This window comes from Scyliorhinus canicula, chromosome 10 (genome assembly GCF_902713615.1).
Source record: "Scyliorhinus canicula chromosome 10, sScyCan1.1, whole genome shotgun sequence".
In the NCBI taxonomy this organism is placed as follows: domain Eukaryota; kingdom Metazoa; phylum Chordata; class Chondrichthyes; order Carcharhiniformes; family Scyliorhinidae; genus Scyliorhinus; species Scyliorhinus canicula.
In genome coordinates, this window is record NC_052155.1 from 146,790,194 (window position 1) to 146,816,225 (window position 26,032).

The 26,032-nt window shown below is 43.3% G+C and overlaps 1 protein-coding gene across 3 annotated transcripts in view; it reads right to left on the reverse strand.

Annotated features, from left to right (window-relative positions):
- The window catches only part of golga4 (golgin A4), a 220,065-nt gene that overhangs the window by 57,256 nt on the left and 136,777 nt on the right, over nt 1-26,032 (reverse strand). For all 3 annotated transcript variants that reach the window (XM_038809827.1, XM_038809826.1, XM_038809825.1), the window contains 3 exons: nt 16,698-20,971; nt 6,179-6,300; nt 123-253 (listed from right to left, as the gene is read on the reverse strand). In XM_038809827.1, the coding sequence (XP_038665755.1) occupies nt 123-253; nt 6,179-6,300; nt 16,698-20,971 (4,527 nt within the window). The remainder of the gene's footprint in view (nt 1-122; nt 254-6,178; nt 6,301-16,697; nt 20,972-26,032) is intronic.

Genomic DNA, 26,032 nt, shown 5'->3' on the forward strand with positions numbered 1-26,032 from the left:
ACCCTCAGATGTGTTTGAAGTCTTTTAAATTCCTGAGTTAACATTAGTATTAATTGTCTAACTTTGTGCAGACAGAATACATTTCTGAACAATCAAAAAATGTAATCATTCCCACACTGTACCTGCAAAATCTCTTCATATTTCTTTGCTGTCCTTTGTAGGCAATCATCTTTTTCAGCTATCTTGCGATACAGCTGGTTTACATCCTCCTTGTGGGTTTCCAGGAGCTCTGCCTCCACTTCCTGGGCTTTGCCTGGGCACAGTAAACAAATTTGTCTTAATTCACCATGCTTCTGTTGATACATCAAAAAGTATATGATTACACGATTTAAGAAACAAAGCCAATGAATTTGCAGCCTGAGCATGACATTTAAATTCACCAATGTAGCATTGATTCATAAAAGCAAAGTAGGTCAGGGAATGGATATATGGTGTGCGCAAAATTATCAAATCTCAACTGTACCCAATCCTCTATGGGTCAGGAAATAATTTTAGTGCAAGGTTATTTATGTGGCGGAAGACTGGATTTTTGGGGTCAAATAAAATGCACATACTGTCTTGGCTCACTAGGGGCTGGTTTAGCACACTGGGCTAAATCGTTGGCTTTTAGAGCAGATCAAGGCAGGACAGCAGCACTGTTCAATTCCCATACCAGCCTCCCCGAACAGGTGCCGGAATGTGGCGACTAGGGGCTTTTCACAGTAACTTCATTGAAGCCTACGCGTGACAAGAAGCGAATTTCATTTTTCATTTCATTTCATATGAAGAATAGCTATTTAGCTGAGCTGTAGGAAGGTCACGATATCCAGGCCAGTAACCCACTACCGGTCAGAGAATCCATAGAATCCCTACAGTGCAAAAGGAGACCATTCAGCCCATCAAGCCCACACTAACCCTCCGAAAGAGCAACCCACCTAGGTCCACTCCCCTGCCCTATCCCCTTAACCTGCACATCTTTGGCCACTAAGGGGTAATTTATGATGGCCAATCCATCTAACCTGTACATCTTTGGATTGTGGGAGGAAACCGGAGCACCCGGAGGAAAACCAACATGCAAACTCCACACAGAGTCACCAAATCTAAACAGGTCGCTGGTGCTGTGAGGCAGCATTGTGCCATGATACCGCAGGGCAAATTCAGGATGAATTCATCACATATACTCTGCAGCCGAATTTCAACCTACAAATAAAATAACTAATTTGCTCCATCTCATGTGTGGAAATCAATTCGGAATAATATCCATTTATCGATACATCTCTTTGAAAGCAGACTGTCTCTAGGGACTCCCTAGGCCGTCACATTTGTGAAAACTGGATTTCTAGATACAACTTAAAGCATTAAAACATGGCTCTTTGTATCAATGCAGAAAACTTGCAGCTGTCAAAGTGGAAACTTTCCTGAATATCGGAGGTAACTTCTCAAGCAAATAATGAAAATATTAAGAAAATTGGAAAGGAGATTTAGTTGCAGGGCAGCGGCATACAGCCGTTCCACTGGAATTATGGTTGAACTAAATGGGACAAAAGATATATGTGATGAAATCTAGCTCCAGTTTCACCTTGTTGGGATATATGCTAGGCCGTGCAGCACGGTAGCACAAGTGCATGGCACTGTGGCTTCACAGCGCCAGGGTCCCAGGTTGGATTCCCCACTGTCTGCGTGGAGTTTGAACATTCTCCCCGTCTCTGCGTGGATTTCCTCCGGGTGCTCCAGTTTCCTCCCACAGTCCAAAGACGTGCAGGTTAGGTGAATTGGCCATGCCAAATTGCCTTAGTGTTCAAAAAGGTTAGGAGAGGTTACTGGGTTCCGGGGATAGGGTGGAAGCGAGGGCTCAATGTGGATTGATGCAGACTCGATGGGCCGAATGGTCTTCTGTACTGTATGTTCCATGTTGTAATGAACTCACTATCTAGAACCAAACTTGCTTTTTAGAAGATAGATACTCAAAGCAACTGGTCATCTAGGTTACAGCAAACATGAAACCTCTTTACCTCAGGGGAGCAAATTTTTACATATGGAGGACATAAACAGATCAGTGACAGCACTGGTAATCTGACTGTCGCTGTTAAGTACTATGTTGAGTTTTCCCTGGGAAATGCATTCAGGTTTAAGTAGGGATATACTGTGTGTACAGTTAGGCTCAAAGAAGAGCTAGGTGTATTTCTTTTCTGTTTTGCTGAGCATCTGAAGACCTTTAAATAAATGTTCAATTTTTGGTATTTGGATAACTGTGTGAGATACTGAACTGAGTGAACTCCACCCTGTCTATCAAGATCCCCAGCCCCTGGTGACATCACACAATCTCGACATGTGGCCAAATTCTAAACACACAATTCACATTGGTCAAGTTTGGGCACGCTGATCCAGGGCAGTCATTTTGAACCTGCCATTCAAAATGGAACAGGAGCAGAACAAGTATTCTTAGCCACACAAAATAGCTTGAATAAAATATTCTTTATTAATAAATAAAAGTAAATACTGCGGACGCTGGAAATTCTAAATAAAGACAGAAAGCGCTGGGAAAGCCTGTCAAATTGCCCCTGCAACTTTTTCCTCCTCGCCAATCCCTCCACGGTGGGCACTCTCAAATATTCCCTGTCCACTTCCACTATCTTGCTCACTAGATGGTCATGTTCCGCTCTCTCCTTATTCGCACGAACCATAAATGAGATAATTTCTCCCCAGACCACTGTCTTCAGTGCTTCCCAAAAAATGCCCGCCGACACCTCCCCATTCTGATTGAACTCCACATAATCCCTAATCGCCAACCGCACCTTATCACAAAAACCTCCATCCGCTAACACCCCAAGTCAAACCTCCACCCCGGCCTATGCTCTCGTCCCGTACTGAACCGAATATCCAGCCAGTGGGGTGCATGGTCCGATATAACTATCCCTGCATACTCTGCCCAAGTAATCAATCCTTGAATAAACCTTACAGACATGTGAAAAGAAGGAATACTCCCTTCCCCCTAGGTTCTGAAAGCGCCATGGATCCACCATACCCATCCTCTCCATAAACCCCCCAGCTCCCTTGCCATTCATAACCGGCCCATTGACCTGGTGCTCAATCTATTCACCCTCGACTCCACGACAGTTAAAATCTCCTCCCATGATCAACTGGTGCGTGGCCAATTCCGGGATTGCTGCCAGCAACCCCCTCATAAAACCCACATCATCCCAATTTGGTGCATACTCATTCACCAACACTCCCATGCCCCTTCCAATACCCCACTCATAATCACATATCTCTCACCTGGATACCTCACCTCCTTCGCACTCACGAATCCCATTTCTTTGCTCATTAAAATCGCCACAACCCTCGATTTCAAATCAAACCCCGAGTGAAAAACCTGTCCGACCCACCCCTTCCTTAAGCTAACCTAGTCCTTCACACGGAGGAGTGTCTCCTGCAAAAAGACAACCCCCGCTTTCAAGCTCCTGAGGTGTGCAAACACCCGCGATCTTTTAACCGGCCCATTCTGTCCCCGGACGTTCCACGTTACCAGTGACTTGCGCCTCCAATCTCGTCTACCATCCGTCATCTTCCCCACTTAACTCCTGCAATTCCACTCTGTACCTAACCCTTCCCAGATGACTCCTTTCTTCGCCCTTGACCATGGCATCTCTCACCCCCTGCCACGTCGTAGAAACCCCCCCTCACCCCCTGGCTTTTCCCCTTCCCCTTCTTGCCCCCCCACTTCCCCTTTCCCCCACTCTTCCTTCTCCCCCACCACCTCACTTCCGTTCACCAGCATAACCCGCTAGCGCGGCTGCCCCTGCCCAAAGGCACATCCTAATGACCCCCCCTCCCTCTCCCTCTCCACCTCCCCCACTCCTCAGCTCAAAGAAGAAGGCCTCCTGCTGGCCTTACCCTCACCCACAAGGTCTTCTCCTCAACTCCAGGTAGCCTTCTCCAAAAGCAAACAAACAGATGTTAAACACAAACAGTCCCTTAAAACAGGAGGGATGGGAACATCCATCTCCACATAAACCTTTCACCCGTACAACTCCTTACAATCTCAAAATTGAACAACCCACCCCGCCCCCACAAAAAAAGGCGAAAATCCCCCAATCCCTAAACCCACTTCAAACATGTTCCTGACTATTACACAGTGCCAGCACACCGGTTCCCAAGCATTGTCCATTCAGTTCTCGCCCAGTTTGTGCTCCTTAATGAAGTCTTTGGCCGCTTCTGGGGCCTCGATATAATACTCCCGGCCTCCGAACGTCACTCATAACTGTGCTGGGTAGATCACCCCAAACCCGATCTGCTGCCGGTGCAGCACCGCCTTGGCCTTGTTGAAACCTGCCCGCCGGTTTGCAAACTCGGCTCCGATGTCCTGATAAATCCGGACGTTGTTTCCCTCCCAGACGCAGCTACGCTTCTCCCTGGCCCACTGTAGAATTTTCTCTTTCTCCACAAATTTATGGAGTCTCATGATCACCGCCCGCAGCGGCTCCCCAGCTCTAGGCTTTTGCCTCAGAGACCTATGCATTCGGTCCACTTCAGGTGCCTTATCTAGCACCCCTTCTGCCACCAGTCCCACCAGCATCCTCGAGACGTACCAGGTGGCACTCACACCTTCCACTCCTTCAGGCAGGCACACTATTCGCAGGTTCTGCCTTCTCCTGCTCCTCCACCTTTGCCCTCAGCGTTTTACAAAGGTCTCCTAGGGGCCCCACTTCCTAGGAGCCCCACCTCCGCCTCCTGAGCCACCACACTATCGCTGTGGATCCTTCAATCTCCCGAATCTTGTACCCCTGCACCTCCAAACACTTTTCCATCCGCTCCAAAGTACTCTTCAAGGGTGCCACAGCTTCTGCAATGGCCTTTGCATGATCCTCATGCATTTCTTTCCTCTGTTTATGGAATTCCGCCTTGATAAAAGTCATCAGTTCCTGTATCTGGGGCCTTACAGCTTGCCCATCCCCCGCCTGCATGCTGGCAGAGACTGTCTGTGAAGCACAAGACTGTTTCACCTTTTCAGCCAAACCTCTCACTGTTTTCTGCCGTGTCCGGTGATCAGAAGACATACCATTCGAGGGGTAAACTACTCTTCTAACATTCACCTACGTCTTTTCATCAAAATTCCACCCGGATCTGGGTAAAAAGAGCCCTTTTCTGTGATTCTGAACAGGAACAGCCCTTTATGTGACCAATCACTCCATGGTCACAAGCAGGAGTCTGCAATCCATTATCAATGAAGTAATAGCAGGACATTTAGAAAGCCATAATACAATCGGGCAGAGTCAACATGGTTTTGTGAAAGGGAAATAATGTTAGACTAATTTATGAAAATTCTTTGAGGAAGTAACAATCAAGGTTGAAAACGTAAATCTGGGGATGTGGTGTATTTGGATTTGCAAAAGACATTCAACAGGTTCAACAAGAACTTATGGTATGGGGCAACGTACCAGCATGAATAGAGGATCGGTTAGCTAACAGGAAGCAAAGAGTAGGGATAAATTAGTATTTTTTTCTGGTTGGCAAGCTGTTCCTCGTGGAGCATAGAGATCCGTGCTGGATCTTCAACTATTTACAATCTGTATCAATGAAAGACAAAGGAACCGCATATATGGTTGCTAAATTTGCTGGCGATATAGAGACAGGTAGGAAAGAAAGTTATGAAGAGAACATAAGGAGTCTGAAAAGGGACATAGATTTGTGAGTGAGCAAAGAATTTGCAGATGGTGTATAATGTGAACTTGTCCACTTTGTCAGGAAGAATAGAAAAGTAGTGTTTTATCTGAACAGAGCAAGAGACTGCAGAACTTTGAATTTCTCCTCAATTGTTTCAGTTTGGAATGAAACAAATACAACTTTAATGTTTTCTTTTTATAAGTTTAACACTTCCATTTCACTTCAATCTGGCTTCCTTTTAAAAGCAGGTAGAGTGAATGGCCAACAACCTTCCCAATGATTCATGTCGTTCCTGTTGCATGACAAACTGCATATGAGTTTTGTGGGAGGTTGAGCACGTTTTATAGAGCTCATTTCATAGCACAATGACCACATTAAATCTGTAATTGTTGCTCAGGGATTCAATTCTCTGGAAAAGCTTCAACCAAAAAGATAAGGACAAGAAGATAATGAATCGATACATCTACTGAAAAATAATACAACGTTATCCTGTTGGTAAATAAATATATGCAAAATCACTTGTTCTTGTACTTACTAATAGTCTCTTTGACAGATATATCTTGCTCGTGTTCTTTCTGAGCTAGCTGTGTATTGAATTCTCGCATTAACTGTTTGAGAGTGGAATTGTGTTTTAACTGCAGATCCTCCAGTTCCAGCCTGTAAACAAAAACAATGGTTTTCGGTAAAATTAGCTCAACTTGCGTTAAAATCCCACCATGGCAATTGATGGAATTTAAATTCAATAAATTAATAAATTGAAAGCTGGTATAATTAATGGTGATCTGTACTTATCATCAATTATTCCAACACGTCTCTAGTTCACCAATGCCCTTTAGGGAAGAATATCTGCCATTGTGACCTGGTCTGGCCCACATGTGACTCCAGACCCACAGCAGTGTGGTTGACTCTCAACTGCCCTCTGAAATGGCCTAGCAAACCACTAAGTTGTACCAAATTGCTACAGATACAAAATGGACACCAGTGTTTCAAGAGTAGACAAGTCCCCAGGGCCTGATGGCCGACATACTAGGGTGTTAAACGAAGTGGCAGCAGAGATAGTGGATCCATTGGACATAACATTCCAAACGTCCGTGGGCACGGGAAAGTTTCCAGTGGATTGGAAAAATGTTAATGTAATGCCTTATTCAAAAAGGGGGGGAGGCAGAATGTTGGAAATTACAGACCAGTTAGTTTAACATCTATTGTTGGAAAAATGTTGGAATCAATTATCAGGAATGTAATATCAGGACATTTGGAAAGCCAAAGCGTTATCCATCAGAGTTAGGGCAAAGAAGGGCAAAATCATGTTTGACTAATTTGCTTCAGTTCTTTGAAGATGTAACAAGCAAAGTGGATAATGAGGTAGATGTAGTATATCTGGACTTCCAGAAGTCGTTTGATAAGGTGCCGCACAGAAGGTTAATTCACAAGGTGGGATCACATGGGTTTAGGGGTTATGTACTAGCTTGGATAGAAGACTGGCTGACTGACAAGAGACAGAGTGTCGGGATAAATGGGTCTTTTTTTGGATGGCAAGATGTAACTGTGGGATGCCACAGGATTCAGTCCTTGGCACCCAGCGTTTTACAATCTACATTAACGTCTTGGATATAGGGATAGAAATTTGCAGATGATACAAAAATAGGTGGGACAGAAAGTTGCGATGATGGAATAAGAACCTTACAAATGGATATAGATTGGTTAGGAGAGTGGGCCAAAATGTGGCAGATGGAGTGTAACATGGAGAAGTGTGAGGTCATGCATATTCGTCGAAAAAATGGAAAGGCAACTTATCTAAATGGGGAGAGACTACGGGGTGCTCCGATGCAATGGGATCTGGGTGTCCTCTTGCATGAGTCATAGAAAACGAGCATGCAGGTGCAGCAGATAATAAGGAAAGAAAGTGGAATATTGGCATTTATAGCAAAAGGAATCGAGTATAAAGGTAAGGAAGTGTTGTTGCAACTATACAAGGCATTTGTAAGACCGCACCTGGAGTATTGTACACAGTTTTGGTCCCCTTTTTTGAGGAAAGATGTAGTGGCATTGAAGGCAGTTTAGAGGAGGTTCACTAGCTTGATTCCAGAGACGAGGGGTTTGTCATATGAGGAGAGATTGAACAGTTTAGGCCTATACACTCTAGTTTAGAAGAATGAGGGGAGATCTAATTGAGGTATACAAGATGCTAAAAGCTATGGATAAAATAGACGTGGAGCTGATGCTTCCTCTTGTGGGGCATTCTAAAATGAGTGGACATAATCTTAGAATAAGTGGCAGCAAATTTAAAACAGATCTGAGGAAAAACTACTTCTCCCAAAGGGTTGTGAATCTGTGGAATAAACAAATTCTGCAACTCAATGCTATGTGCAAATTAACACTACAAAAGCAGTATATTTTCATTTCACTTCTTAAAAATATATCTTTCTTTCAGCACTTTAAGCAGGACAAACTATTAAAAAAAGATTCAGCCATTTCCTTCTGAAATGTCATTGTGGTGGAATTTTCTAGCCTCTCCGGCTGGCAGGATCTTCAGGTTCTGTCCAAGTCAATGACTTTTGCACAGCTTTCTGTATTTTCCAGCCCCACCCTTGCAGTGACAATGCCGTAAAATTCCACCTCAGGTATATAGATTATTGGTCAGGCTTTGTGGTCAGTGGAGAATGAATAGTGCTCACTGTTCACATGGAAAAAAATCTACCAATGAGTTCTGGAGTGCACATTTCGTGGATTTTTGTGCCTTCTACAGGGAACTATCATCAGGATAACAGCAGGGAGACTGACCAAACAGTCAAATCTCACTGATGCAAAGCTGTAAATATAAACTGCATTCAAATTGTAGTGCAGAAAGTAAATACAGATTGGGGATACAGAAATGATGAGGAGCAAAACTTAAATAGCTGGGAAAATTATAATGGGGAACAAAGAAGTCGCAAAAGAATTGAACATGTACTTTGGTTCTGTCTTCACAAAAGAAGGCACAAATAACATAGAACATTACAGCACAGAGCAGGCCCTTCGGACCTCCCAGGAATGTTAGGCAATCAAGGGTCTAGTGAGAGGGCAGAATTGAAGGAAAATTAGTATTTGTAAGAAAATGGTGCTGGGGAAATTAGTGGGTTTAAAACCTGACAAATCACCACGGATATTGGATGCATTGGTGGTCGTCTTTTGGAATTTTGTTTTCAGTATATAACTTGTAGAATAGATAAGGGAGAACCAGTGAATGTGGTGTATTTGAACTGTCAGAGGCTTTTCATACGATCCCTCAAGGTTAGTGGGCAAAATTACCCCCCCCCCCCCCCCCAGGACTCCTCTAGCCATCCTTCAAGCCAGGTCTCGCCGTGATGGCCTTTTCACGCCTGTGGGACTAGCCGAATACGGGTGGCCGCTCGGCCCATCGGGGCCCGGAGGATTGCCGGGGGGGGGGGGGGGCTGCCAACGGCCCCTGACCGGCACGGCATGATCCCCGCCCGAAGTGTCCAGTTACAAAAGTCACAAAATTACTTTTCAAAAATAACTTTTCAAATTGAAAAGTACAAAAAGGCAAATGGAAAGTAGGCTTTCATCTCAAGAGAATTTAAATAAAATTGAGGAAGGGATACTTAAGCTGTGCAGTATACTGTTCTCTTAAATTTAAGCAGCGGAGTGGTGATTTCATTGATGCATTTAAAATAATACAGGTATTCAATTGGGAAGATAGAGAATCAATTTTCACCGTGAGTACAATCCAGAACAAGAAATTACAACCTTTAACATTACAGTTTTATCATTTAAGAGCAAGGGTTGAAAAACCTGGAACTCGGGCCCAAAACAATTAATATTATATGAAGCACAATTATCAAAACTTGGGGAGCAACAGTTATTGGTTAGTTAAGGATTCCAAGAAAAAATGGCAACAAACATTCTTTTTCTTTAATTTTATATGGGATTTCTCTACTACTACTTCCCTCAGAGCACAATATTCAGGCTTGGTAAAGGAGTACTTGGTAAAAACAAAGGCTATTTTTTCTAGCTTCCCTTATGTGATCTTTCATGATGGGTAAAAACAATTTGTTTTCTGAGAATCTACTGGTTGCTAAAGCTGGTGAGGTGTAATAAGATTAATATTTTACTTTGTCCCTAACTTTAAAGGAGCTCACTGCTCACCTACTTAATTCCCTATCATAGGGAATCATTTGAAATATCTGCCTTCGAAAATAAAGATTATCGAAGTTCTTTGTAATCAAGCCATGTTGATTATCCCATCTTTCTTTGTGTTAATAACTAAAAAGGGTTGGCCTGCGGCACTGGTGGCACCCTATATCAACCAACATCTGCATAGCCTCAGCAACTTCCCTGTGGATGGTGCTGCAGGTACAGCCTCCTCATTGAGTTTTTTCTGTGCTGCTCTTTAGAGGCTCTGTTTTTTTTCCATAAACATGGTTTTTAAACTCGATCTGGCAGTCCAAGGCTAATTTGATAGTGGCACGGCTATGGTTGTTGGAGGCCAATCATTACATACCAGGAGATCACTGCAGTACTTGCTTAGAATACTGTCCTTGTCCAACTGCTTCATTAATTTGATTTGAATTCAGGGGACATTGGGGACTGGGAAAGGAGATATCTTTGGGGGCCTCACGGTAGCATGGTGGTTAGCATCAATGCTTCACAGCTCCAGGGTCCCAGGTTCGATTCCCGGCTGGGTCACTGTCTGTGTGGAGTCTGCACGTCCTCCCCGTGTGTGCGTGGGTTTCCTCCGGGTGCTCCGGTTTCCTCCCACAGTCCAAAGATGTGCGGGTTAGGTGGATTGGCCATGCTAAATTGCCCGTAGTGTAAGGTTAATGGGGGGATTGTTGGGTTACGGGTATACAGGTTACGTGGGTTTAAGTAGGGTGATCATTGCTCGGCACAACATCGAGGGCCGAAGGGCCTGTTCTGTGCTGTACTGTTCTATCTTCTATTCTATCTTCTATTCTATCTATTCCGATGGGACGTCTTCATCAGATTCATGCTGGGTCCAGAGTCCAAGCGAATCAATTAACTAGGGCTGAATGGGCAGGGGGAAGTTTCAGTTGTTGAGGAAATTAGAAAACCCAAATTAAAGGAGAAGCTAAGAGTACAGGTTAGCGATGTGGCGGATGGGTCCCAGAATATAAAGGTGATGGACAGAATGAATGAATGTCTTTATGCTCCAAGGAATTATAGAAGAGTAGGGAAATTTAACATTTATTTAAAAGCTTTGTATCTAAATGCACAAAGCAGTCGGAACAAGCTTAATGAGTTCACGGCATAAATAGAAAAATAAGCACTGGAGATCACGATGGGGAATCAGTCTGGGTAGAAATAAGAAATAGCAAAGGGAAAAAGTCCTTGGTAGGAGTAACCTATAGGTCCTCAAACAGTAGTTCCGGAGTGGGTCACAGTATAAACCAGGAAATTATTGGGGGCTTGTAAGAAAGGTACGGCAATAATCATGGGTGATATTAAATTGCACATAGACTGGAAGAATCTAATTGGCAAGGGTAGCCAATTGAATATATTAGAGATTGTTTCTTGGAAAAGTATGTTGGGGAACCAGTCAGGGAGCAGGCTACTCTTGATTTGGTATTGCGTAATGAGGAGAGATTAATGAATGGCCTCATAGTTAAGGATCCTCCAGGAAAAAGTGACCATACTATGATTGAATTCAAAATTGAATTTGGGGGCGAGAAAGTGGAGTCCCACACTTAGAACATAGAACATTACAGCGCAGTCGGGCCCTTCAGCTCTCGATGTTGCGCCGACCTGTGAAACCATCTGAAGCCTATCTGACCTACACTATTCCATTTTCATCCATATGTCTATCCAGTGACCACTTAAATGCCCTTAAAGTTGGCGAGTCTACAACTGTTGCAGGCAGGGCGTTCCACACCCCTACTACTCTCTGAGTAAAGAAACTGCCTCTGACATCTGTCCTATATCTACCACCCCTCAATTTAAAGCTATGTCCCCTCGTGTTGGTCACCATCCGAGGAAAGAGACTCTCACTGTCCACCCTATCTAACCCTCTGACTATCTTATATGTCTCTATTAAGTCACCTCTCAGCCTTCTCCTCTCTAACGAAAACAACCTCAAGTCCCTGAGCCTTTCCTCGTAAGACCTTCCCTCCATACCAGGCAACATCCTAGTAAATCTCTTCTGAACCCTTTCCAAAGCTTCCACATCCTTCCTATAATGTGGTGACCAGAACTGCACGCAGTACTCCAGGAGCGGCCGCACCAGAGTTATGTACAGCTGCAGCATGATCTTGTGGCTCCGAAACTAAATCCCCCTACTGATAAAGGCTAGCACAGCATATGCCTTCTTAACAGCCCTATTAACCTGGGTGGCAACTTTCAGGGATTTATGTACCTGGATGCCGAGATCCCTCTGTTCATCTACACTACCAAGAATCTTGCCATTAGCCCAGTACTCTGCATTCCTGTTACTCCTTCCAAAGTGAACCACCTCACACTTTTCCGCATTAAACTCCATCTGCCACCTCTCAGCCCAGCTCTGCAGCTTATCTATGTCCCTCTGTATCCTATAACATCCTTCAGCACCATCCACAACTCCACCGACCTTCGTGTCATCTGCAAATTTACTAACCCATCCTTCTACACCCTCTTCCAGGTCATTTATAAAAATGACAAACAGCAGTGGCCCCAAAACAGATCCTTGCGGTACACCACTAGTAACTGAACTCCAGGATGAACATTTGCCATCAACCACCACCCTCTGTCTTCTTTCAGCTAGCCAATTACTGATCCAAACCGCTAAATCACCTTCAATCCCATACTTCCTTATTTTCTGCAATAGCCTACCGTGGGGAACCTTATCAAACGCCTTACTGAAATCCATATACACCACATCAACCGCTTTACCCTCATCCACCTGTTTGGTCACCTTCTCAAAAAACTCAATAAGGTTTGTGAGGCATGACCTACCCGTCACAAAACCGTGTTGACTATCGCTAATCAACTTGTTCTTTTCAAGATGATTATAAACCCTATCTCTTATAACCTTTTCCAACATTTTACCCACAAACGAAGTAACGCTCACAGGTCTATAATTACCAGGGTTGTCTCTACTCCCCTTCTTGAACAAGGGGACAACATTTGCTATCCTCCAGTCTTCCGGCACTATTCCTGTCGACAAAGACGACATAAAGATCAAGGACAATCTGCAATCTCCTCCCTGGCTTCCCAGAGAATCCTAGGATAAATCCCATCTGGCCCAGAGGACTTATCTATTTTTACACTTTCCAAAATTGCTAACACCTCCTCCTTGTGAACCTCAATTCCATCTAGCCTGGTCAACTGAACCTGAGTATTCTCCTCGACATCATTGTCTTTCTCCAGTGTAAACACTGACGAAAAATATCCATTTAACACTTCCCCTATCTCCTCTGATTCCACACACAACTTTTCACTACTATCCTTGATTGGCCCTAATCTTACTCTAGTCATTCTTTTGTTCCTGATATACCTATAGAAAGGGTTTTCCTTGATCCTATCCGCCAACGACTTTTCGTGTCCTCTCCTCGCTCTTCTTAACTCTCCCTTTAGGTCCTTCCTGGCTAACTTGTAACTCTCAAGTGCCCTAACTGAGCCTTCATATCTCATCCTAACATAAGCCTTCTTCTTCCTCTTGACAAGTGCTTCAACTTCCTTAGTAAACCACGGTTCCCTTGCTCGACAACTTCCTCCCTGCCCGACAGGTACATACTTATCAAGGACACGCAGTAGCTGTTCCTTGAAAAAGCTCCACATTTCGATTGTACCCATCCCCTGCAGTTTCCTTCCCCATCCTATACATCTTAAATCTTGCCGAATAGCATCATAATTGCCTTTCCCCCAGCTATAATTCTTGCCTTGCGGTATATACCTATCCCTGCCCATTGCTAAAGTAAACATAACTGAATTGTGATCACTATCATCAAAGTGCTCACCTACATCTAAATCTAACACCTGGCCGGGTTCATTACCCAGTACCAAATCCAATGTGGCCTCGCCCCTTGTTGGCCTGTCTACATACTGTGTCAGAAAACCCTCCTGCACACACTCCACAAAAACTGACCCATCTATAGTACTCGAACTATAGTATTTCCAGTCAATATTTGGAAAGTTAAAGTCCCCCATAACAACTACCCTGTTACTCTCGCTCCAGTCGAGAATCATCTTTGCAATCCTTTCCTCTACATCTCTGGAACTATTTGGAGGTCTAAAGACAACTCCCAACAGGGTGACCTCTCCTCTCCTGTTCTTAACCTCGGCCCATACTACCTCAGTAGACGAGTCCTCAAACGTCCTTTCTACCGCCATAATACTTTCCTTGATTAACAATGCCACACCCCCCCTCTTTTACCATCTTCTCTGTTCTTACAGAAACATCTAAATCCTGGAACCTGCAACAACCATTCCTGTCCCTGCTCGACCCATGTCTCCGAAATCGCCACAACATCGAGATCCCAGGTACCAACCCATGCTGCAAGCTCACCCACCTTATGCTCCTGGCGTTGAAGTAGACACACTTCAAACCAGCGTCTTGCTTGCCGGTGCCCTCTTTCGAACTTTTAACCCTATCCCTGACCTCACTACTCTCAATATCCTGTACACTGGGACTACAATTTAGGTTTCCATCCCCCTGCTGAATTAGTTTAAACCCCCCCGAAGAGCACTAGCAAATCTCCCCCCCAGGATATTGGTACCCCTCTGGTTCAGGTGAAGACCATCCTGTTTGTAGAGGTCCCACCTACCCCAGAATGAGCCCCAATTATCCAGGAAACCAAAACCCTCCCTCCTGCACCATCCCTGTAGCCACGTGTTCAACTCCTCTCTCTCCTTATTTCTCACTTCGCTAGCACGTGGCAAGGGTAACAACCCAGAGATAACAACTCTTGTTTGTTCTAGCTCTCAGCTTCCACCCTAGCTCCCTGAATTTCTGTCTCAAATCCCCATCTCTCTTCCTACCTATGTCGTTGGTACCTATGTGGACCACGACTTGGGGCTGCTCCCCTTCCCCCTTAAGGATCCCAAAAACACGATCAGAGACATCACGAACCCTGGCACCTGTGGGAACACACCAACCATGAGTCTCTTTCGTTCCCACAGAACCTCCTGTCTGTTCCTCTAACTATGGAGTCCCCAATGACAAGTGCTCTGTTCCTCTTCTCCCTTCCCTTCTGAGCAACAGGGACAGACTCTGTGCCAGAGACCTGTGCCCCATTGCTTACCCCTGGTAAGTCATCCCCTGCAACAGTATCCAAAAAGGTATACTTGTTATAGAGGGGAACGACCACAGGGGATCCCTGCACTGCCTGCCGGTTCCCTCTCTCTCCCCTGACGGTAACCCATCTACCTTCTTCTTTTACCTGAGGTGTGACTACCTCCCTATCACTCCTCTCAATAACCCCCTCCGCCTCCCGAATGATCCGAAGTTCATCCAGCTCCAGGTCCCTAACGCGGTTCTCGAGGAGCTGGAGTTGGGTGCACTTCCCGCAGATGTAGTCAGCAGGGACACTCAAGGTGACCCTTTCCTCCCACATTCTGCAGGAGGAACATTCAACTGCCCTAGCCTCCATTCCCACTGAACTAACTTCCCAACTACTGAAAAATAGAGATATAGAAGGGATATATGAAAAATAGACTTGATGCAGTCTTAACTAAAGGATGCTCCAGACTCTGAAATGAGCTCAAAGTGTTTATTGAACTATTAACACAGTTCTCAAATGAGTTCGACTCTCTGCTAATTTAACTGTAGTAACTCAGTCTAACTGTACCAGCTTGTTCTAAGCCATGTGCTGGGGTGTGATGCTGCTGATCAACCCTGTCTAACTCTCTAGATGTCTGTCTGTGGAAAGAGGCAGGGTGTGAATGCATCATCCCTTTTATAGTGTTTATGTCATGCCTCCTTGTGGTGATGCCACCTCTGAGTGTCCTGACTGCCCATTGGTTGTGTCCTATTCTGAGTGTTCATTGGTTGCATGTTTGCATATCATGACAGCGACTAGGGGCTTTTCATAGTAACAGCATTGCAGTGTTAATGTAAGCCTACTTGTGACAATAAAAGGTTATTATTCGTATTATTTTGAGCAGAATTAGATAAAAATCTCAATACACAAAATGGCCACGTGAATGTTCATCCTTAATCGCAGTAACCTTAATCCCATGGAGCAACTTGGTTGTCATATTTCTTTATTCCCATTTACTTTAACCACCTAGCTAATCTGTTCTGATATGTTGACTAGGATCTGAATCGATTGACTAGCTTAAAAACACACAATCCTCTGTGTAAATACAAAAGTTTCTTGTGCTCTCTATCTTAAATGTAACCGTATTAATCATGTTAATCTTATATCCGTGTCTCTCATTCCAGAATTTTCAATCACTGAAAATAGTCTGTTTACTGCTACTTTGTTCCAACTATCTATGAATTTTAAGCATTTCTATGAAAGCTGTTTAAACAAAGGAGTGTGACAGCATGCTTTGCACATTTCTCCAGTCAATCCAGAATTGTTTGGTATCAGGCGAGCTTTGTTGATGGCATCCTCACCTCTGAATCAGGTGGTTATGGATCCAGAGACTTTGAACACCAATCTAAAGTAGTACTGAGGGAGTGTTGAGTCATCAAATGTCATTCAGATGAGGGATAAAATATCTGACTCCCCGGGATCCTAGCCAATATTTATCCCTCAATGAACTTTTAAAAAATAATTGTTTGGTCATTATGGTGTTGCTCATTATGTGCTGGCTACATCACAACAGTGACTAAATTTCAAAAGTACCTAACTGGCTCAAAGGCTCTTTGTGATGGCCTGGGGTCATGAAAAACACAATACAAATGCATTTTTAAAGCTAAATTCCTATGATTGACAAAATAATGTAGGTTCTTCAATTATGCTTTTGATCATGACATGGGTTTCATTCTTGCTAATCATGTCTTTTTCTGGCAATTCCTGCATTTTCAATCACCACCCCAATCCGTTAGCAGACAAGACTTGGTATTTGATAAAGCAATACGAAGACAAAAGAATCTCACTTGCGATAATACTTACTTGGTTTTATTTTCCGCCTCTTCACTAATTTCCTTTCGAGTGATTTCTATTTCGGCCTCATGTTCTTTGCGTAACATGCGTAGATCTTTTTGTAGTTTGCCATGTTCTTTACGTACTTTTTGTTTCTCATTTTCTGCCTCTTCCAGTTTGTGTCTCAATTCGTTTTGTTGCTCTCGCATGCCATCTAACAACTTTTGTAGTTGTGTGTCAGATTTTGTCTTCTCGTTGGAGCTTTCCTCAAAGATCTTAAGGAGAGAGATTTTCTCTTCTAACTGTTCCTGGAGGACTTGTATCTGTTTTTTGTCTCCAGTCAAAGAACTGCTCTCCAATCTTACCTCCTCCTCAGTTTCTTTTATTTTTGAAGTGGAAGTACTTCCTAGTTCCACTATTGTTTGTTTCTCAGTAATTCCTTTTCTGTGCGTTTCATTTTGTAACTCTGCAATTATTTTTTCCATCTCCTTTATCTGTTTATCTTTTACACTCAACTGCGCCTTACAATTTTCTAATTTATTGGTTTCTTCCTTTTGTTGTTCTACCAGCAATGAATATATGTGCTTCTGCTGCTCCAGCTCAGATTGAAGCTGGTTGGTCTCTCTCATCTGGATTTGCTTTTCATCCTCCACTTTTTCTGGATGCTTCTGAAGATCTCGACAAGGCATATTTATTTCCTGTTCAACATTTGTTTCTCCTTGACTCTCTTTGCATTTTTTTACCAGTTCATCTCTTGCTGATACCTCCATCTGCAGAACCCTAATTTTTTCTTCATAGCTTTCTCTCAACATCTTCAGAGAGTTCTCCTTTTCAAGTTTCATTTCGCTTCTCACTTTCTCAACCCATTTCTGGTTTTCTTCTTTTTCTGATCTAACTGGAGTTTCTAGGCTTTTCAGATTTTCTTTTAAGGCCCCAATGGTTTCTTCTTGCCCCCCTGCTTTTCGTTTTAAGTCTTTTATCTGCTCATTCATACATTTTTCTTTCTCGTCTAATTGGTTTGTTAGTTGTTTCTTTATTCTTGCAATTTTCTGTTCTGCTTTTTTCTTAAGTTCAGCTATTTTAGTGGTGCTCTCAGCTTTCATTCTGGTTTCTAAATCAGTCAATTCTTTCTCCTTGTTATTTCCAAGATCGAATTTAATCTGTTCCCATTCATTCTGTTTCTGCGAAAATTCAACCTGGAGCAATTCCACCTGTTTCTCAAATGCTTCTATTTTTTCTTCAGCAGCTTTGCATCTACTGTCCTGATCACAAGCTCCAGCCTGAGCCTGACCAAGCAATAGTCCCATCTCCTGCAATTCAATTTCCTTCTGATGCAATTGTTTGTTGAGATCGTCTACAACTGTACATTCCTCAGACTTCGCAGCAATATCTCGATCTAGTTCTGCGATTCTAGATTTGGTTGCTTCTAGCTGGACATTCAGATCATTTATTATTTTCTCCTTCTCCTTTGTCATATACTCAAATTCAATTCCAACACTCTGTGCATTGGTAGTCAGTTTTTCTACCTCTGCTGTCAACCGTGATACTTGGTGATCCTTCTCTTTATTTGCTTTAACAGAAGTCTCAAATTTTGATTCAAGCTCTTTCATCTTGCCGTTATGCTGCATTAATCTTGATTCCATCTTTTTCTTCCATTCTGTTAACTTGCTTTTATACTGGTCTGCTTGTTCAAGGGCTGCAACTTTCTCTTTAGAAACAGTTTCAATACTTGCAGCTAACTGATCTATTTGGTGCTGCAGCTTTTGCTGTTCCAGTTGTTGCTGTTTGTTGAGCGATGAAATAGCTTCTTCCTGATCGGAGAGACGAACACTGTGGTCAAGCTGCAATTTCAGATCACTTATTTGTTCCTCCAAGCTCAAGATCAGTAATTCTTTTTTCTTCAGCTGTTCTGTGATGGATTCATGCGCATTTACACTTTCTGACAAGTCTTTTCTATACTGTTCAATGCATGTTTCCTTCTCATCTAATACTTGGCTATGATGTTTCCTTTCTTGCTGGACTGTGTTCAGCTGTGCAGTGATGCTTTGTAGTTCAGATTGCAATGCCATAACGTTTTGTTGTTCATTGTGCAGTTGTTGTGACATATGTTGTACTGAATTGTTCAATGAAACATTTTGATTTACTACCTCTTCAAGTTTAATTTCTAGTTCACCAACTCTATTGGTCCTTTGCACAAATGCCTTTTGTACCATCTCAATTTGACTTTGATAACCTTTAATACGTTCATAAAGGATGTTCATTTTATCGGTACACCTCACATGAAAGTCATTGGTTTGGAGCTTGACTTTTGCATTTGCTTCATTAAAGCAATTAATTAATTGCTCTACTTGGCTCCTGATTTCGCTTTCATTCTGAAGTTCAACAGACCTTTCTTTAAGCTGTTTTTCATATTCCTCAGTCTCTTTGCAGTGTATATTTTCCAATGCCCGTCGACTGTCCTCTGCTTCCTTCAACAAACTGCTAAGCTCATGAATCCTATCCTGGCTCTGCGCATCTGATTTTTTAAGTTCACTTATATGGCTTTCTAATGCTGTTCTTTCCAGCAAAGATTGACTGTTAGTCTCTTCAAAGGTTTGCAATTTAGCTTTAAGGGCTGTTTCACTTTCTGTTAAAGTATCTATTTGAACCAATGTTTCCTTTAGCTCCCCTTGAAGTTGCTGTAGTTTACTTGCTCCTAAAGCAACCTCCTCTCCAAGTTCTGTTATTTTCCTGGATAACTCTTCCTTTTCATTCTTGGAGGATTCTAGGTTCTGTTTTAGTTCCCTCAATTCTTGTTGCTTTTCTTGAAACTCAATCTCATGTTTTTCTTGCAGTTCTTCAAGCTGCTGATCCAACCTTTTCTCCCAGCCTAGCTTAACGTCTCCAATCTCTTGCTTGTGAACTTCATTAAGACTTTCCAGTTGTTGCTTGTGATTGGATTCCAGCTGGACCACTGTTTCATTAATTCCTGCAGAAGTTGCATGTGCCATTTCCACCAGTTTTTCATTGAATGTTTGTTCCTTTTGTACAAATTCCTTCTGCTGTTTTTCCAGCTCTGTTTTTAATTTAATCTCTTGTTCAGAAAGTTTCATTTTAAATTTATCCTGCATTTCAGTTCGCTTCTGTTTAACTTGTTCCAGTTTTGTCTCAAGTGCTTTAATTTTCTTTCCATATTCCTCATTAAGTGAAGCAATTTGCTGGTTGCTTAGATTTTGATCTTCTATTTGTTTTTGAGTGAAGGCGTCTGCCTGCTGTTTCTGAAGATCTTGTGCCTGATTAAGTGCCTTTTGCTTTTCTCCTAAAATTTTCTGTAACTGTGCAATGTCTGATCCCAGTTGAGTAATCTGGGTTTCATATTTCTCTGTTAGGGAAACTACTTTTTTAAGCAGCTCACTGTTTTTTTCTTCCAGGCCTCTCACTTCCTGGGCCTGAGATTTATAGTCATCTAAAGTGGCAGTAAGCTCATTCAATCTGGTCTGATCAGACAACTCTTTCTTTTCTTTCTCAGTCTCCAGGTTTTTCAGCAAATTTTGTAACTCCGTTAATTTCATCTCATGCAGTTTACGTTGGTCATCGAGTTCACGATTCAGCTTTTCTACAGCATCTTCTTGCTCTTTCTGACGGGCTTGACTCACAAATTCTAGATTTGCAGAAACCTCTCCAATTTCAGTTTTAACTTTTTCAAGTTCGTTTATCAAATGCTGATTCTCTACTTGCAGATCTCCTACAATTTTGTCCTTTCCCTCAAGAAGATGATGAAGGTTGTTTAGCTCATCTGTCAATGCTTTCTCAACTCCACTAAAGGATTGTTCAACGTCTTTTTTAGCAGTCTCAATTTTTTCTTCATAATGCAATTTCTTATTTTCGAGATCCTTCTCATAGTCTCTCTCAATTGTAGCTAATTTATTTTCCAACTCTTGTCGTAATTTGAGCATTTCTGTCATATCAGTTGACAGTGCCTCCAACTCAGTTTGTTTCACATCAAGTTTCTCTAATGTCTTTTGGTTCATTTCCTCAATGTGTGCATGGAATTGAGTTTCCTTCTCCTTCAACTGTACTTCCAGTTCTTCAGATTTCTTCTCAAGCTCCTCCAGTTTAGCCTTGTGCTGATGGCTAATTACCTGCATTTTTTCAGTCCACAATTGCTCTTCTTCTTGACGTATGTTTTCCAGTGCCTCTTCATGGTTTTTAATTAAGGCTGTAATTTCTAATTTGTACTTGGCCTTCTCCATCTCTAGCTCTTCTGAGTGAGCTTCACCATCTTGTGACTTCTTTAAAAGCAAACTTTCCAATTCCAACACTCGCTGTGGGGAAAAAAAAGTCAATTTTAATAATGATAACCATATGCAGTACTTTGAATTTCATATAATATATACGCATGTCTGAGTGTATACACATGTTTAATCTACCTGGAACCAGTGTTCGATTAATTTTGAAGTTTCCCTGACTCAATTTATAAACTTCAAAATTACTGGGCACAGTACGTCACTATTGCTGGGTCAAAGTCCTAGACCTCCCTCCCTAACAGCACTGTTTGGTGTGCCTGCACCTCAGGGTCTGCAGCGGTTGAAGGAGGCAACTCACCACCACCTTTTAAAGAACGAGGGATGGACAATACAAGCCTAGCCAGCCATGCCCCACTTGTGAGTGAATGATAAAATCCCTATCATAATTTATGGTAAAAATAATGCAACAGAATCAAATGTGTCATCAGGAAACAACAAGTCTAGATTTCTCGTCAGTGGCGATGGAACGGTGTTTACCAATCACCTGGTGTACAGTCGCCCACAAACTTAAGCGGGTCTACTCTTCCGGTGCCTGGTTGAATTTTGTGTCCCCTTACAGAGGCTCTGTAGTGTCTGTGAGAAAAGCAAGTAGCAGAGAAGCTGGTCAACTAAACACATTGAAGAAGCCTCACAGACACGAAAGCAGGAAGAAAAATCAGAAATTATAAATTACATTTAAAACATTGCGCAGGCGACAAAATAAAAATGTGGTAACAAATAGAATTAAAGGGGAGATTTTGGCGGGGTGCCCCTCCAAGGGTGTTTTGGCTGTTTGCGGTTTCTGGGCTTGTTTTTTGTTTTTCTTCTTTGCTACGTATATATATGAAAAATGCCTCCAATAAAGTTTTTCAAACCAAGGGTAGGGAGGACCCTGCTACAGAGGCAGCAGGGGGGGTTGGCGTTGCCAAACTTGCTTCATTATTATTTGGCAGCGAATGTTTCCATGCCAGTTCAATTTAAGAGCAACTCAATTGCCTGCAATCGCTTCAGATAACATCTAATCCATTTCTAAAGTCAAGATTGAATGTGCCTCCATCATACTCTCAGGCAGTGCAATCCTTATCCTCACCACTTAGTGTGTAAAAATATTCTTCCTCATACCTTGTTAATGGCGGTTTAGGGAAGTCAAGAGATAAGTAATTTGCCAACAGATTGCACAGCTTCTAACCTGCTCATATAGCTACTGTATTTAAGCAGCTGGCCCAATTAAGTTTCAGATCAATGATGACACTTGATGGTCAGACACTCAGCAATGATAATTCATCGAATGGAGTGGGGGGTGGTTAGATTATCTCTTATTTGTCATGGTCACTAACACTTAAGTAGCAGGAGAGACACTTGCCACTCATCAGCCCAAGCCTGAACGTTTACCAGGTCTTACTGGATATTAATATGGATAATTATTTATCTGAGGAGTTGCAACTTGAATTGAACATTGTGCAATCATCAGCAAACTGTTCCCCAAATTAACCTGATGGAGGGAAGGATAACGGTGAAGGAGCTGAAGCCACTGCCCTGAAGTATTTATACAGATCATGCCCTGCTCCTATTTTTTGTGTTCCCTCCCGAGCTTCCTGTGCTAGCATATACTTAACCTCTTGACGTTGGGATTTAAAACATCCACGTCAAGGAAAACCACCAGCTGACGGCTAATAGGGCATTCACATGACCACCGGCCCGAAAAATAAATCCATGCACTAATCTGAAAACCTGGAGTGTCAACTGGAATATATTCCATAACCGACAAGCAGGCTACAGCCCTACCTTTTGATGGTGCACTTCCTGCAAACATCACCAAATTCAATCTGGTAACTGACCAAAGTGATGAAGTCCTGTGCTTCAACTTTGCATAGAAAATCTGGACAACCCTTAACCATTTATGATAAGCCAGGAAAGATGTGGCCAAGTGCTTCACAAGTGGAACATGAAGAACAGCTCAAATTATGACTGCAGCCATCTGTCTTGTTATGCTCCTGGCGTAGCATAAGCTGTTACGTTGATGTTCACTCTGGCAAAGGAAGGTTCAGACGTGAAGATAACTTCAACACGTTTGTTAAACTATTTACAATTTTCCTACTCGGTTCCGCCATTACTGTTAATCCTTCTACAGCTAATCAGACTGACGAACCGGTCTGCTACAATCCAGGTGGTGGGTGTGATGCTGAATCAACCCTGTGTCTGTACTCACTGAGTGTCTCCACTGGAAAGAGGAAGATCATGTGTGCTGTGTCCTTTATATATGGGTTGGTGTAATGCCCCCCCCTGTGGTAGTATCACCTCTGTGTGTATCGTGAATGCCCATTGGTTGTGTCCCATCTTACTGACCTATTGGTTGAGTGTCTGGGTATCATGTCTCTGGTGCTCCCTCTAGTGTCTAGCTAGTCTACGTGTACTTACATTAACCCCTTGTGTATCTACAGTGATGCATATCACCACACTATCTAAGTCAGATCAACAACATGAACTTCTGTCCTGAGCGATCCATTCCTGGTGGCATCACGTCTATTCACACTGCATTTAGCTTGAATTAGGCCATTTGGCTCATCGAGTCTGCTCTGCCATTCGATCACGGCTGATCTCATCCTGGCCTTACCTCTACCATCCCGCTTGCTCTCCAGAATCCTTCAACCCATTACCAATTAAAAATCTGTCTAACTCCTCCTTAAACTTATTCACTGTTCCAGCATCCACTGCACTCCGGGGTTGCGAATTCCACGGATTCACAACCCTTTGGGAGAAGTCGTTTCTCCTCAACTCGGTTTAAATTTGCTACCTCTTATCTTAAGACTATGACCGCTTGTTCTAGAATGCTCCACAAGAGGAAGCATCCGCTCCACATCTACTTTATCCATATCTTTGATCATATTGCATACCTCAATTTGATCTCCACTCATTCTTCTAAACTCAAAGGAGTATAGGTATAAATGTTTCAACCTCTCTTCATACGACAAACCCTTCACCTCTGGAATCAACCAAGTGAATGTCTTCTGAACTACCTCCATCGTCACATCTTTCCTCAAATAAGGGGACTAAAACTGTGCACACTATTCCAGGTGTGGTCTCACCAATGCCTTGTATAGTTGCAGCAACACTTCCTTACCTTGGCACTCTATTCCTTCAGCTATAAATGCAACATTCCATTTGCTTTATTATGTGCTGTACCTGCATGCTAGTTTTCTGTGACTAATCAATGATGATCCCTCTGCAACGGAGCAGCCTGAAGCCTCTCCGGCTGTGTGGCAACTAGGAGATTTTCACAGTAACTTCAGTGCAGTATTAATGTGAGCCTATTTGTGACACTAATTAAGATTATTAGTAACTGCATTTGCAGTTTGAAATGAAATGAAAATCGCTTATTGTCACAAGTAGGCTTCAAATGAAGTTACTGTGAAAAGCCCCTAGTAGCCACATTCCAGCGCCTGTTCGGGGATGCTGGTACGGGAACTGAACCGTGCTGCTGGCCTGCCTTGGTGTGCTTTCAAAGCCAGCGATTTAGCCCAGAGAGCTAAACAGCCCCACGGACAAGGCGGTGCACCAACTGAGGTGAGTGAAAGGGACGGTGTATGAGTACGGATCGTCTCTTTGCTCACCAACTAAGATGGCAGGAGGCAGCCCAGGAGATTGTTCAGGTTAGGAAATTGGAGGTTAACGTGAATCCAGTGTTCAAGGCCTTTTACGAGAGATTATATAGTTCAGAACCGCCAGAGGACGAACAGGGAATGGCAGAATTTCTGGGGGGGTTTGGAGTTTCCCAAGGTGGGAGGGGAATTGCAAGAGGATTTGGACACGCCACTGGGTTTGGAGGAGATTCAGATAGCCTTGAAGAAAGACACCAAGGGCGGATATGTTCCCAGTGGAATTTTAAGAGATGCTTTTGGATCAGTTGGGTCCTTTGTTGCTGGGCATATTTCGGGACACTTCGGGGGGGGGCGCCCTCCCGGAGACACTGGGGCAGGTGTCTATCTCTTTGCTCTTGAAAAAAGTTAAGGACCCCACAGGTCCAATCACCCTGTTGAATGTAGATGCCAAGTTATTGCCCTCAGTTGGCATTGAGGCAAAGGCATTAAGCCTTGCCTTCTGGAGGTGGTGGGGGAAAACCACACAGGGTTTGTGAAGGGATAGAAGTTGTCGTCCAATGTGAGGCGGTTGTTGAACGTGTGCATACCCCTGCGGCCGAGCCGGAATTGGAGATAATCATGCCATTGGATGTGGAGATGGTGTTCGGCTGGGTGGAGTGGGGGTACCTCTTTACGGTGTTCGGAAGTTTGGATTTGGTCCTGGGTTTTGTAGTAGTTGCTGTATGCGGCTCCGTTTGCAAGTGTTTGTATCAACACCATGAGCTCAGGATCTTTCCGGTTACATCGGGTAATGAATGAGGCAGGGATGCCCGATGTCTACCTTGCTGTTTGCGTTGGCAATTGAGCCGTTGACCATTGTTTTGAGGGCCTCGAATGCGTGGTGTGAGATTATTAGAGGGGAGTGGAATATAGGGCATCCTTATGTGCAGATGATTTGCTGTTGTATGTGAGCCGGGGTCGTATATATGGAATATTGTAGGTATTTTGCAGGGATTCGGTGCTTTCTCTGGTTACAAATTGAACATAGGGAAGAACAAATATTTTGTCGTCGGTGCGTTATGGGCGAGGGCAGATTGGGTGGGGGATTTCAGTACTTGGGGGTCCAGGTGGCTGTGAATTGGGCAAGACTCCGGAGGTTGAATTATACGAGCCTGGTGAGCAGCGCTAAGGTGGACTCAGAGCGATGGGAAAGTCTCCCATTACTTTTGGCGGGCCAGGTCCAATCAGTTAAGGTGAACATCTTGCCGAGGTTTTAATTTCAATGTCTCCCAGTGTTTCTTCGAAGAGACAGGCTTATTTCCGGCTTTATTTGATCGGGTAAGGCCCCGTCATCTGAACAGAGGCCCTTCAGAGGGAGACTGACAGGGGTCCAGCACTGCCAAATTTGCTGTTTTATTATTGGGCAGCCAACGTGGCGAAGGGGTTATATTGATATGGGGATCCGGGGCTCCTCTGGGTTCAGATAGAGTCTGGGTCATGTGGAGGGACAAGCTTGGGGGCA